The sequence below is a fragment of the Ochotona curzoniae genome, unplaced genomic scaffold, assembly GCF_017591425.1.
Source record: "Ochotona curzoniae isolate NIBS_2020 unplaced genomic scaffold, NIBS_Ocur_1.0 contig_908, whole genome shotgun sequence".
Lineage (NCBI taxonomy): Eukaryota > Metazoa > Chordata > Mammalia > Lagomorpha > Ochotonidae > Ochotona > Ochotona curzoniae.
The window spans coordinates 10,800,913-10,815,968 of NW_024466607.1; the positions used below are offsets into that span (position 1 = coordinate 10,800,913).

General features: G+C 48.2%; 1 protein-coding gene across 1 annotated transcript in view; it reads left to right on the plus strand.

The window, feature by feature from the left end:
• The first annotated feature begins 10,978 nt into the window (after positions 1-10,978).
• Positions 10,979-15,056, plus strand: part of ENTPD3 (ectonucleoside triphosphate diphosphohydrolase 3) — a 33,562-nt gene continuing 29,484 nt past the window's right edge. The window contains exons 1-2 of the mRNA XM_040994936.1: positions 10,979-11,018; positions 13,703-13,830. Of these exons, the coding sequence (XP_040850870.1) occupies positions 10,979-11,018; positions 13,703-13,830 (168 nt within the window). The remainder of the gene's footprint in view (positions 11,019-13,702; positions 13,831-15,056) is intronic.

Consider the following 15,056-nt stretch of genomic DNA (forward strand, 5'->3'; position numbering starts at 1 on the left):
GCAGCTACTTAGTCAAGTAGGTGACCCTCCCCCATCGTGGGTTGATATCATCAACTCCTGTAAGAGCCTGCATAGAACAGAAAGGTGAAGGAAGATGGGATTCACTTCCCTACCTGACTGCATGTTCTGGAATCGCAGTCTTTTTCTGCCCCTGGCCCGGGATTGACACCCTCAGGAGTACAGACAGGGCATAGAACGCCACTGGCTTCCCTGGATGGCCACAGCTTACAGGTGGCAGAGGATGGGACTTCCCAACTCCCATAATTATGTGGACCAACATCTTAGGATCAGTAAGTAAATAAATGATGTATGAACGTGTTTATCCTATTGGTTTTGTTTCCCTAAAACAGCAGATGTCACAGATAGTGACTGAGAAAAGTCGAAGGCCCCACACAGGTGTCACAGCTAATCCTGGTTGCTTGTGGAGTCCCGAGTATGTTTTTACCCAGTGAAAACCCATCAATGAAACTACTGAAATGAGATATTATTCTGAGAGTGAAGTGAACTGAAGTATGCATACAGCAAAAGCCATGGCAGTCTCACATGGCCTGGCTGGTGATTTTGTACAGCCAAACTTGTCAGGTCATATTTCATAGCCACAGGAGCTAACCACTGACCTGCTGCAGTGCATTTTTGTCCACATGCACAACCAACTTATAGAGACAGAAATAAATCCATGTTGACTGTGACCTAAGCAGCACAAATATGAATGTAATATTTCTGTATATGGAGAACTTTTCAATGAATAGGACCCTGTAAAAAAAATAAACAAAAATCCTCTCCATGATGGGGCCAGAGTTGAGGCAAAGATCCACCAGCACAGCAAGGTGGCTCTACTATTGAAATGGGATAGGAAAAAACAGACACTGATGGGATTCCCACAGAAGGGTTCTACCAGTGACAAAGGAGGAAAGTGCACCCCTCAGTCAAAAGTCAGGCTCTGCTTAGAGCCAGAGATGAGCAAATGGGGGGGGGGGCGGGGGAATTCAGAGGACTGGGAAGAGCTACCATCCTACAGGTGGCACTCTGGGTCCTTAAGCATGGTCCAGGCAAGGGAGTCGCACACTCGCCAATGTCCCTGTGTCCCCAGATAAGGACAACTCCAAATGAGAGTATGATGGCTCAAGTAAGGAGAACAAGCCTGCTCACACAATCCTGTCCTTAGCCACTTTGCAAAGAATAATTAGGCTGACTAGGGGCTGGCAGGCTCATGCTCTTAAGGGTAAATGACTTCCATGGGGGCTTTTAGACCCTGGAGGCCAAATCACAATAACCCCAGGTTCTTGCAGGAATAGGGGTAAACTAGTGATCCTGGAGGCTTTGGGCATGATGCTGAGACCCAAGGCAGGCGCATGGCCATGTGTTTATGGGCAGCAAGCCTTGAGTCATTGCGGGTGTTAGTAAGCATGGTTCTCACCACTGAGTACATTGTGGGTTTTGGTATTATGGCTGCTGTGGCACACAATATCGCCACCATTGCAAGGCATACACCCCTTTACAACAGGATCTACGCCATAACATCAGGGAATATCCATTCCTGCCTAGCATTCAAATCACCAGTCTCTACTGGATTATTAAAAACAATCAGTAGACCGAACCAGGGGGAGAAAATATAATAATTTATTTAAGGCTTGGCTTCAGCCAGGAGTGCTATGCACTAGGCTGATAAAATTCCATTACCCAGTCTGCCCTATGGAAAAGGCTTCAAAGGGACACTGTTGTGGCACAGTGCTTCTAGCTATCGCCTGCAGTGCCACAGATCAGAATGCTGGTTCATATCCCAGCTGCCCCACTCGCTATCCAGCTCCCTGTCAATACAGCAGGGAAAGCAGTGGAAGATGCACCAGGTGCTTAGGTCACTGTCACTTGCTTGAGAAACCCAGATAGAACTCTGGGCTCTTGACTTTGAAGCCTGGTCCAGCTCTGGCTCTTGTGTAGCCATTTGGGAAGTAGCCAGTGCATGGAGGATTCTCTCTCCCTTTCCTTCCCTCTTCCCTTCAAACACAATTTTCAAGAGAACGTTGGTGGTATAGTAGTGAGCATAGATGCCTTCCAAATTTTAAAAAGAAACATTTTAAAGGCCTCAGGAGTCTGAAGGCTAATAGCAATCTATTGAATATTGAATGCTGAAGTGCTGCTCTGAGCTTCTGCAGTTCCTGACATTGTTGCTGTCGCAGAGGCAGTTGAGGTCCTCATGGGAGACTCACCCTGACCTGGCTAACGCCTTTGTCTCCATCCTCCTGGGGAACAGTGATCAGAACCACTTTGCCTTCACATGGAATGGTCTGCAGTGCACTTCTACTCTACTTCTGTAGAAACACCTCCATTCCTCTGTTAATGTGCCACCAGAAGGCAGGTCCTGGTTTACAGATTCCCAACTAGACCCACAAAAACATTTACTATATTGATGGCATTGTCATTGCCGACCCACTTAGAAAAAAAAAAAGTTGTCCAGACCCAATATGAGATTATAGGCCCCACGAATCAGTCTCGGCTGTCCACCCTGATAGTCTGGGGACCTGCCCAATAAATATAATTCCTGGGAGCCATCTAAGCTGGTAATCAGAGTACTCCTGATTAAAGTTGAAAAGTGCTTTCCTCGGTAGCCTCCCTCCTCCTCCCTGCAATAAGAAAAATATTTTATAGCTGATATGCCTGTTTGACTATTAGAGGCATAATGTGCCACATCTGTTATTTTGGTCAATTAAATCCAAGTTACTCACATAAGACACACTTTTGAATGTGTAGGGGCCCGATAATAGCAGACCCTACATGCAATGCAATGTGCATGAACACAGGCCTTGCCACTGGGGCCAACAGAGCCCTCTAGTCCTGTGACAAAACAGGTCCTGACAGTTCATGTTCATGCAGACTACAGCCTCCGAAAACAAGACTGCACTCGGGTGCAATAGCCCTCAGGTTCTGAACATATAAATCACCTCAAGAGGATTTCCAGACATACCCCCTACAGACATCAACTCAGCCTGGCCTTGAACCCTAAGGACAATAGAGGGCCTGCCCACCCAACCTTTAGACTTGAAATACTCATCCTTGTAGGAGTACTTGGTAATTCTTCTAACAGAACAGGTCGAGTTCCACAAAGCTGCATCACCATAGGGAAACGTGACACTCAAAGTGGAGTTCCATTGGGACCTCAAGGTTAAGCCAACTCAATGAAGGAACTGCCTTGCTGTAAGAGACTGAACAGATTCTAGAAGATACTCCAGACCTTTTGTACTAGTTTTGGTTCTCTAGAGCTAGAATTGACCAGCTAGGGATACGGGTACAAGAAGAAGGATTTGCTTACTCAATTATGGCAGCAGAAGGGTCCTATACCAGGTTACCTGCTGGCTGGAGACCCAGGGATGCAGGGTGTGTGGCTCAGTCCAAGTCCAAGGCCCTTGGTCCCAGGTCAGGTCAGCTGAGCATATGGGTCTCAGTTCTAGACTGAAAGCCTTGAGTGGCAGCAAGGAGTCCTTGAGTGGCAGCAAGGAGGCCACAGGTGAAGGTTCTGGAATCTAAAGGTGAGCAACTGACATCTGGGGCAGGAGTCAAGCACGCCCCCAGTGTTCTCAGAGACAAACCAAATCATCCTTTCCATTTAGAATCATGAGAACTGCAGTCTGTGGCATGGAGAAACCCCTCTGGAACAGGAGTGGTGTGTGCAACACGAGTGGCGGGAGACCCCCGGGCCTTTAAAAGGGACTGACATTCAGGATTAAAGCTGATCTTGCTCCGCCTGTTGTCAACAGCAGTGAAGAGCTTCCCACTGCTGTGTGAGTTCTGTCTTGCTGGTAGGTACCTTAATCCTTGCTCTTCTCTCCCCCCGCACCACTCCAGGATTCTCTGTCATGCCTGGTATAACAACCACCTCCCCAAGAGAATTAGCAATGCCACGTCAAGAAGAAATGAGCTCAAACAATGCTTCTGTTCTCATTCCTCCCACTTGAATGGTCTCACCCATTCACAAGAACTTCAGTCCTTCTTCAAGCTGCTCAAGACCACAAGACTCGCTGAACTCTAACCATGGTGGTTGTGGGTCAGTTAATAGCCCTCAATTATCTGCAGGTGGAAGGGAGTAGTGCGTGTCATTGCCAACCCCTGTATCTTTGTGCATTCCCAGTTCATGGAAAGGAGAAATCAAGCTGGATCCATGCTCAGGTGGGAGAGTGCTCAGCTGTGAACCTGCAGTTCATTATTTTGTGGATTTCATTAGTTGGCTTAACTAGACATTTGGTGTTCTTGGTTGGAAGAACTGCACCCTGCTCCTGAATCTGATTGCTCTTGTGGAAAAGTAAGATTTCAAAATAACAGAGAGGCTTTGCATGCAAATCCCAGACACACAGGTTGGTTGAGGGCCTGGTCTCTACCTCACTCCCCGGACAACTGATGGTCCCACCAGATGTGCTATGCTCTCTTTGACATTACGCATGGATGAACTCTGAGACAGGTGCAGACACACAGCCTCGCACCTCCTGTGCTCTGCATGTACGAGTGGCTTTGGATCTGGAAACTATCCTTGCATACAGAGAAGCATCCTCACAGCCTGTACTAGGCATATCTCTTTGTTTTGCAGTATCTTTCCTTGTTCCGGGTTGAACAAGTACTCCTTTGTTCTGTTTCAGTGAACATACCAGGGATTCTCTCCAGCTTTCTGCATTGCAGATCCCCGGCAGATGGGTAGAACTTTACCTGCACCACGAGTATGTGCGGTTTTCTCTCCTGCATCAGACTTACTGGCTATTGGAAATGGACATTCAGTGTGGATGCCAAGACTCTATCTGTTCTGTGTGTGTGTGAAATATTTCCCCTCCCATGTTTGTTTGGGTTCTATCTTTTTCACACTTCCAAACCTTCAAACCACGCAGTGGGTTGGCATCTTACAACTTCCGCTCCAGGTAACAGGTGTTACTCAGCAAGAGCCACAGTGAGCCTTTAGCTGCCAAGGGGGAATGCCTGCTAAGGTAACACATAACTTAGGGATCTGGTCCAGGTTGGATGTACAACCCAGACAGGAGCATGTCAGGGAGGAACCAACACTCTCAAGGGGAGCTAATTACAGAAAGATGAAAGAAAAGAGTAGCTGCTACAGGCAAAAAAAATAGTAGAAAAAGGCCCTGTGCCGGGGACACACCTGATGCATCTGGGACAAGTGTAAAGAAGTCTGGTTTTCTTTTAGGGAATAAAGCAAGGAGAAGTAGCCTTGGCTAAGATGGGCCGGGACATGCGCACCATCCCATGCTGGCCTGTCTAGATCACATTGGGAATTTTGTTCTGAATCCATCAAGAAATGATCAAGCACAGAATTTCTAAAGGAGCATTTTCCTACAATGAGCTCTGCATTTCAACGAGATGGCATGGCATGGAAAAAAATGCTCAATGTTCCTACACATCAGAGAGACGTAAATCAAAAACACAGTGAGGTGCCACTCTGCATCCCAGCTGGGAAGGCTCTTACCAAAAACACAGAGAATAACACAGGCCAGCAACAGATGCGGAGAGAGAACAGAACCCCTGTACTGGCGGTAATGCCAGTGAGGACACTTGTATGAGCACAATATGGAGGTCCCTCAAAAACATGTGAAGGAACAGGACTATTATCCAGCTATCCCAGTACAAGGTGCTTACCCACAGGAAACGAAATCGGTCTGTCCGAGAGACGTCTGTGCCCCATGTGTACTGCAACAGTGTTCACAACAGCCAGGAGATTCACTCAATTCAGGTGCCTGCCGATGGGTGGGCAGGTAAAGAAGTTGTGGTACACACATATGGCAGCGTATCATACAGGCTGTGAAGAGAAGGAAGTCCTATCATTCCCAACCACAGGGATGGACCTGGGGCTCATTATGTTACGTGAAATAAACCAGGCACAGAAAAGCAAAGGTCACATGATATCACTGTGTTGTGGAATAGACAGACTGCTCTCATAAAAGTACAAAGTAACGACCAAGGGACGGTGGAGGAAAGATGGGTCAATATTTGCAAACTTAGATATGAAGAATAAGTTCTGGTGCTTAGTGTGGCTAGTGATTAATATTATATTGTATATTTCAAAATAACTAGGAGGAAGGACCTAAAAAGTCCTTAGCATAGAGAAATGGCGAAAGTTTGAGGCACAGGTGGACCTCTGGGCGGAGCAGGCTAAGCCAGCTCCTACTCCAGGATAGCTGCACCTCACCTCCTAGTGTCTGCAATCCAGTCCCGACTCTGCTTTCTCTCCAGCTTTCAGGCAGTGTGTGCGTTCTGGAAGGTGGCAGGTGCTGGTCAATCACAGATGTCTAACACCCACATGGGAAATCTGGACAGATTTCCTGGCACCTGGCTTCTGTCTAGCCCCATTCCAGTTGTTGTGGTCATTTGGGAAGTCAATCAGTGAATGGACCATCTCTCTCTAAGTCTCTACCTTTCAAATAAATAAACCAAAAAAAAAAAAAAGTTTGAAATGATGGCTATGTTAATGACCCTGGAGATGTTAATGAGTACCGTAGGCGGGGGTCCTGTGGGGCCTGGGTCACCTGGCCCTGGTCCCTGGCCTGCCTGTGAAAACAGGTCCTCCTCAGTGGAAAAGACGGAAGAGTGGATGGCAGGCCCTGATACACGTGAAGGACATGGCAGCCCATTAGGGCCTGCAGGGGACATCTGGTACCATAGCAGAGAACAGAACAAATTGGACAACTACGCCAGCCTAATGCTGAGAGCAAAAATCTGGGCAAATGGAGACTCTGAGGTTTACTATGTCAGCCACTGGACATTGGAAGGGTTTCCTCATCCTTGGATCTGCAAGATCAACAGCATTTTAGAACTATCAAAACCACTTGGGCAGAACCCTCAGCTCATGTGCCGCATCGGAACCCTGGGTTGATATCGGTAGTCATTCCTATCATGGGCACTGGGGCAGTTGGGAGGGTGGGTAAGACTTCTCCCGTTATCTTCCCCCCAAAACAGGAAGAAATAGAAAATTTGGAAACAATTATACCCACTTTTCCCTAACCCTCGATCCTTCCCACACTGCTCAACTATGTACATATCATCAAAAATTAAAAATTAAAAAAGTTTGAAATGATGTGTATGTTGGCAACCCTGAGTTAGTCATTATATCATATATTTGCATATCAAAATATCACACTATAACCCATAAATTAGTGCAATTTTATGTGACCATTAAATATAAGATACAACTTAAAAAAAAAAACAACACAGTTGGGGATGGTGGTAGTGGGAAACACGGTTCCTAAAGGAAGAAAAAGAACATAGATTAGTAAGAAGACTATCAACATCCAGATAAGAGTGTAGTAATTCAGACTGGCAGGAAATATTACTTCTTCTCAGAAAACACTTGAAAATATCTGGAGACATTTTTGGTTGCCACAGTGTGTAGCAAACAGTATTTGGCAAGGACAAGGTTCGGTGCTTGTAAGCCAATATCCCATAATGCTGGCTGGGGATAGCATTGTGGCATAGCAAGTTAAGCCTCTGCCTGCAGTCCTGGACCCTATATGCACACCAGTTGGAATCCTGGCTGCGATGCTTCCAATCCAGCTGCCTGCTTAATGTGCCTTGAAAAGCAGTGGAAGATGTTGTACCCACGTGGGAGGCACAGAAGCAACCCCAGGCTCCTGGCTTGCCCTGGCCCAGTCCTGGTCACTGCAACCAACTTGGAAGTGAATTAGTGGATGGAAGAATCTCTCTCCTCTCTCTCTTTCTCTTCCTCTCTCTGTAAACTCCTCTTTTCAAAAATAAACATATACATACTCAACCAGGCTAATGCAAGCACAGAGTCATCTGACCCAAAATATCAGTGGCACCCAGATCACCAAGCATTGGCTCGGACCTCCACGGGGGTGAGACAGAGAAGTACTGACTAGAGACAATTAAGAGGTTAAAATCAGCAGTTGTGTGTGACTGGGTAATTATGAAAAATGAGAGAAAGATGATCAAAGGAAACCTTCGGGTTTCTGGCTCACTCCCCGGATGAGTGGGAGTGATGAGGAGTTGGGGAGCAGGGGGAGGAGCGGACAGCCACCAGGAGCTCAGTCTGAAACCTGGTCGTGGGCTGCCCGTGAGACACCCCCCAGAGGTCAAACACAGTTCACCGGCCTACAGCCAGTGGAGAAGTCTGAGCGGGGGCCAGGCAGCCCAGGGAACAGACAAAGATGAGATTTTCCCGGAAAAGAACACAAAAAGGGGAGGCAAAAGCAGCCTCTGACTAACGGAGCCTTTGGAGAAAGTGCTGGAAGAGGGCCCCAGGGCAGCGGGAAGCAAGCAGAGAGGACGTGCCCCACCCAGTGCCGTGACAGGGCCTGCTGCCCCCACGATTCACTGACGCCCACACTACAGAGCTGTGTCAATGTTGTTAAACAGACCCCCATCTTGTATCTTGGGGAGCTGATGTTAAGCCCAACGCTGAAGACACATGGAGCACAAGGAAGGGTTCAATCCCCAGCTCCGGCTCCAGACTCCAGCTTCCTGCTGATGCAGATCTTGGTAGACAATGCTGATGGTTCAAGCAGTTGGGCACCTGCACCCACATGGGAGACAGAGACTGAGTTCATAGCTCCTGGATTTAGCCCCAGCTCAGGCCCACCCCTGGCTGTTGTGGATATTGGGAGAGAGAACTAATGTGTGTGTGTGGTTTCTCTCCTGTCGCCCCATGAACAAAAATTAACTAAAATCTTGTTTAAAGGTATCAGAGTTTTAACTGAAAACTGTATAAGGAGGAGACAGACCAGCTCAGCAAATTAGTCCTCTGCCTTCAGTGCCAGCCTCCCAGTTCTATTCCCAGCTGTTCTACTTCCGATTCAGCTCCCTGTTCACGGCTAGGAAAGCAGCACAGATGATTCGTGTGCTCGGGTCCCTCTGCCTACATGGGAAACCCAGAATAAGCTCCTGGCTCCTGGCTTCAAACTGGCTCAGCTCCAGCCATTGTGGCCACTTGGGGAGTGAATCAGCAGATGGATGAAAAAGCTCTCTGTAAAGCTTCCTTTCAAACAAAAATAAATAAATCTTTGAAATATATGTACATACGTATATAAGCTATGATATTAAGCTGTAACTGTTAGTTGCTTATGTTTCTTTCTTAAATGGTCCAGTGCATGTCATTCATTATTCATTTCCCTGCTGCAGACATTCCTATTTCTCTGTGGATTCACAGGCCCATTGTCCTGCCCCAAGCCCTGTGGATGGGGCAAGAAGAGAGAGGTCCAGCAGAGACCAGCACCAAGAACCTCCTAACACCCCCAGACTCAGCCATCTTTTTGTAGCTCCTGGAAAATTCGTTGCGGACTATGGAGGCTATCCCTCACCCCTACAGCAGATCAGCCTTGGGTCCAGCAGCCATGTGTGGACTCAGAGGGACCCTCAGCTCCTGGTCATCCACCTCATTGTTCCTTGGCCCACAGCTGCCAACATTAAACAAACAAACTCTGTTCGAGCCCAGCACAGTTGCCTAGTGGTTAAAAGTCCTCATGCACCAGGATCCCATATGGGCACTGGTTCTAATCCTAACAGCCCTGCTTCCCATCCAGCTCCCTGCTTGTGGCCTAGGAAAGCAGTCGAGGACGGCCTAAAACCTTTGGACCCTGCACCTGTGTGGAAGACCTGGAAGAGGCTCCTGGCTCCTGGCTTCGGATCCCGGTGGTGCCCTGTCCCTACTTGGTCCCTGACCCACTCTTCCCTCTACATAGGGTGGGGTGCCAGTGGAGGAAGCCAGAATAGAGACACAAAAGTGCTTGACCTTGACACACACGGGAGGTGGCAGCAGGCAGAAGGTACCTTCCTCCCCAGTCCCACTCTCAGGCTGCGGTGGGGTGGGGACAAGGTGTGGTCCCTGCTCGTTCTATTTGGAGTTGAGAGGTTGGTACAGTGCAATTTGTTTGGGTCCTGGAGGGAAACAGTGGGTTCCAGAAAACAGGAGGAGAGTCTCTGGCACCAGGGCACTGGCCCCTCCCTTCTCCCTGCAAGGGATAGGAGTGAGTGGGCAGGAGGGCTGGTGGGAGGCGCTAGCAGAGAAAAGGTGAGCAGGTGCTTAGCCCAGACACGGACGAGGGGGCGGTCCCGGGCCCAGGCTGCGCCGCCCAGCCCCAGCCCGCCCCGCCTCCCTAACCCGGCTCTGCTCCTCCACCGCGCCAGAAGCCTTTCCCGAATCGGCAGCGTTCAGGTAAGGTCAGGGGACCCGGCGCCCGAGCCGCCACAGAGGAAGGAGCAGGTGACAGCGTGAGACAAGGAGCCAAGAGGGAAAGGCACTGGGATCATATGCCCGCGAAGGGTTGCGAGGAGGGCCCGGAGCACGCGAGCCCCAAATCGTGGGGACGGCGGGGTGGTGGCTCCCGCAGCGCCCGCGAGAGCTGGACGCGTCTTTACCCTGAATCTCTGCGGATCAAGAGATGCGCGGCGCGTTCAGACCCTCGCGGCGGGGCATGACGCGGGTCCAGTGTGTCCCCCCGCAAGCCCTCGGACTCGAGCCCTAGGACCAGACAGCCAGCCGTGCCCAGCCAAGGATCCAGCTCCAGGGTCTTGAAAGGGTGGCTGGAGGCTCGCAGGCCACACACACACCCACACACACACACACACACACACACACACACGGAAACCTTCCTTGCTTATGCGCTCTGCCCTGGCCTTGTGAATGTCACCACTGGAGGCAGATGTGTTCTGCCCCGGGTGGTGTGTGCAGGTGGAACAGCCTGCCGAAAGACACTTTTTATTTATTTGTTTGCATTAAGTTTCAGCAAATCCATTCTTCCTTGGCTCGCCTCTGGGGCAGTGCCATTAGGATCTGGGCTCCAGCTCTGATCTAAGCCTGAAGTTCTGGGTTTGGGTTCACTTGTTCCGGGATGAGGTTTTGATTGGGAGGAAGTGAAGAGGGTTTGTGTTTGAACTTGTGCCTTTTCTTTTTTTTTTTTTTTGAACTTGTGAACTCAAGGGCAGCGGACATCGGGTCATTTTGGGTTTTCTCCCACACCAGCAGCTGGGAGAGAACATGTTCTCGGTGCTGACCCGGCAACCATGTGAGCGAGCAGGTGAGTGCTTCCGCAGGCAGTGAGCTGGGCCAGGTCGCTGGAGAATCCAGCTTCCTCTGGCGGGTGGTGGCAGCAGTGGGGGGCCCCCTGCCACGTTTCATCTCTGCCTCCTGCAAATGACTGTTTAACCGCCTTAGTTAGAGACTCTGTGGCTCACTGGGGTTTCGCCGGCGGCATTCCTCAGATAAAAGTAATTCTTTTCATCAAAGCCACACAAAGCAAGGATGAACATGCATGTTTCGCTTTAATGGTTTTTCCGGTTTGTATAATCCATTAATTTGGCCCTCATGGTTTCCCTTACCTAGCTGTGTGTAAGATTGGCTTTAGAATACTGTTGATTAAGTGATGAATTGTGGGGTATGCTCGCATCTTGCCTGTATTTCCATCCAAATGTTTTTGCTGGCTCAGGGCCTACAGTTCTCCTGCCCCAGCCAGGGTCAGGGTGATGGTTCTCACAAGCGTGGAATTCTCTCTCTGTGTGTGTGTCTCTCTCACACAGGCACACACACGCACACTTCCAAGCCTGGCCCAGCAGCCTCCGGAGCCCTTTTTGGGAGCTGTTCATGTGGAAGCTTGGAAGGCTGCAGCCTCTTCGTGCTCACCTTGCAATTACACTTGTTTGTCCAGTGCTAATGACAGCACAGCTAGAGGCTGCATTTCTCAAATGAATTGAGAGCTCGTCTAGCCCATTTTACTTTGTAATAAGCTTTTCTGCTGGGGTGAGGTTTTGCTTAACGTAATCATAGCTTTTTCCTTGCAAACTGCTGAGGCAAAGAGGGCTTAGGCGGCCAGCCGCGTGGCTGCGGTCAAGAAGCTGCTCAGGGATCGCCAGTCCCTCCTGCCTGGGTAGATGTTCCTGACGCACTGCAGACCCTGGAGCGGGTGTTCTTGTTCTCCCTACGAATATGCTTGCAGGGCAGTAAAGGGCAATTTATGCCACAACAGTTTTTGTTGTTGCTTATAGAGGGAAATCTGTTGTGATGTCCAGGTTTTCCCCAAAGCACGCTGACATTTTCACATCTACTGTAACATCCCACACACAGATGACCTGAGGACATTTCCTTCCAAAGCACAGCTTGGATTTGGCAGCTTAAATATTTGCCCCTAAACGCCAGTAAGTGACATTTAATGTTCTCTGAGAGTTGATGTCAATGTTGACCTCAATGGCTGAACTTGCTTCCTGGCTGGTCCATGTCATTGTTTCTGGAGCCACAGAAAAGGGATCCATGACCCTTTTGGATGCCTAAAGTTCAATTCCATGGCTCCATGGTGGTTGGCCTCCCTCTGGTTCCCATTACATGTGATTCTGCAATGAAGATCCTGGTGTGTGAGCTGTTTTTACCCTTGTGGAGCCAATTCTGTGGAATAAACTCCCCAGAGGTGGGACTACTGAGTCAGTGGGGGGTACTAATTTGCAATTTTGATGAATATTAATAAATTGCAGTCTGAGGATGCGTTTACATACTTTATAATAGGGTGGGAGAATGAAGCTGTTGAGGGACCAACAAGTGACATCCGAGTGTCGGAGACAACATTTCTGCTGCAGGAGAGTCGGGTGGGACAGCAGGAGTTGGCTTCGCAGTGCCTTCAGGCCCACCACCTGCCTGCCCTGCCCAAGGAGTGAACTGTGAGGTGACCGGGATATCGGGGCTGAGATTAATTCTAGGAGGAGTTTTCAATCAGTGCATGGAAATTCCAATAACAAAAAACTTATGTGTGGGCTGCCAAAAAAAAATTTTGTATCCAAAAATATATTTTTAATTCCATTTTTTCCCCTGAATGTTTGAGAGCTCTTTCATCTCACGGTGGCAGGAAAATATCTCCTAGAAATAACAAAGCAATAAAAGCACAGGTCATGATGAGCTAAGTGTAAACTTTCTGAACCGAACGGGATCCTTCCCTCTGCTGTTCAGCAGAATGGTCTACCATGACAGAAATGTGGCACATCCATGCTATCTGGGATGGCAGCCATTTGTGCATGTGTGGTAATCAAACCTTTCAAATGTGGTTGGTTGGTAAGACTGAAGAACTGAGCTTTTAAAAAATTTGTTTAATTTTAAATAATTAGTAATAATTGGTAAAAGGCATTTTTGAATTCTCTGAATCCATTGATCTTTTCTACTATGATACCAGTGTTTATAGTCTTTTAGTCATTTGGAATCTATTTCAATTCAATGAGATGGCTAGATCTTAAGGTATCTCCTAAATTGGGTATTCTTCCCTTTCAAATTTTTAGGATAATAGGAACAATTTATAAGAATCTTCTTAAGGGCCAAAGCTTCTGTAACTGGAATCATTTCAGTATAGGGCAGTACTAATTTCTTTTACTTAGCAGAGATAATTTTCTAACAAAATAATTGTATCATTTGCTTTAATAGAGAACCTAGAGTTTTAAATCCACATAAAAACTAATGTTACCATTAATCATCTCAGGAATGACATGTGTAAGACACTTGGAGAAAGACCAGGAAACTTGATTATGCATCCTCTCCCTGCAAACACCATTACGCTCCCCAGTTTGGGAGTAATGATAAATGGGTGTTGGAGCCCAACTGCTAATCCACCTTGAGATGACAGGTCTTGTGGACACCTGGGGAAGTGACTTACACGATTACAGGCTCAATCATGGAGGGCCCGGATCCTACTTTTTCTGCATGTATCCAGCTCCTTGCCCTCCCTTCTAGGCTTCAGAACCCTCTCCCGGACTCCAGCCATTATCGCCTTCATTCTCCTGCTTGTGAGTGTTGTGGTGCTTGCAGCTGTCGCCCTGATCCAAATCCACCACCAAGAAGTCCTGCCCCCGGGACTGAAGGTAGGTGGGCTAGGACTGCCCCTTGAAGGGAAGAAGCTGACTGGGACAGCATGAGTCAGAAGAGGAGGAGGTGATGGTACGCAACCCAGAAGAGAAGGTCTGGAGGTGCTGGTCTTGTGACTGCTGAGGCTAGAGTGAGAACAGAGACAGTGTTATCACTGAAAGTGTGGTCTTGCTTTGACTTCTGACTACAGAGACCCAAGATAATATGGGTTGCCAAAAATTGTCAAAGATCTGCCAGTTGGCACAAGTTTCTGTTTTTATCAGATTGTGTCTTCTCTTAGACTATAAACTCTGATCATCACAGCTCCTCTTCTGGGTAAACAAAAGACCAAGGACCTGAGGTCTCCTTGGGCTGCAGCTGAGCTCCCTTCCGTGGGTGTGGAGCCTGTACCTGCATGGCCCTTCTCCCCTCTGCCCTACGAGTTACTCGGGGTTTGTGCTTAGTCCCTGAGACCTCTGTCACCCCTTCCTGAGACCATTCCCACGTGGCTTTGAAGACGATTGCTGGCAGTTTGGGAATCATAATTTGTCTCCCTTGGCCTTGGCTCTGAGGATAGCCTAGGAGATGGAAAGTGGCTAGTAATTGGAGGATGGAAAGAGGTTAGTGTATCCTTCAATTACAAATATCTTCCGTGAAGGGACAAACAGTACATATTTCAAGTTGGAGGGTCACTTGTAGTTCTGTTGCAGATTGTTCTGTTTTGTGACTCATTAAAAATTTACAAACCCTTCTTAGCTGGAGGGCCATGGGAAGCAAGTCATTCAGCCTGTTGTTTGGCTCTCATTCAGCATTTACACTTGACCTCAGGAGTTTCCTTTTTATATTTTGTTGTTGTTAGTAACTGTTTAAGGGCTGTGTTAGAAGTAGAATTTTGTGAAAGAAACAGATAATGCCCTAGGCTGTGTGACCCAACATTCTGAATCCAGTCCTCTAAAAAGCTACAGTATAATCTTCTTTAGATAATGGCGGTTGGTTCCTTGATAAGCTATTTAAGAATCTCCATCTCAAAACAAATTATCTGGCTGTCCAAACACATTGGCTGAGGCCTGGAGAAGCTGAGCAATCCAGTATCTAAATGATTCCTTGAGTCACTCCGTTTAACCTTCATGCTGACAGTGCAGGATGAGCAGTGCACACTCCACTATTTTGCAAGTGAGGAGCTACAACCAGTGGCAGGACCTTGCTGTTGCCAAGGCCCTTCCGTTCCTCTTGTGTCGCCCTG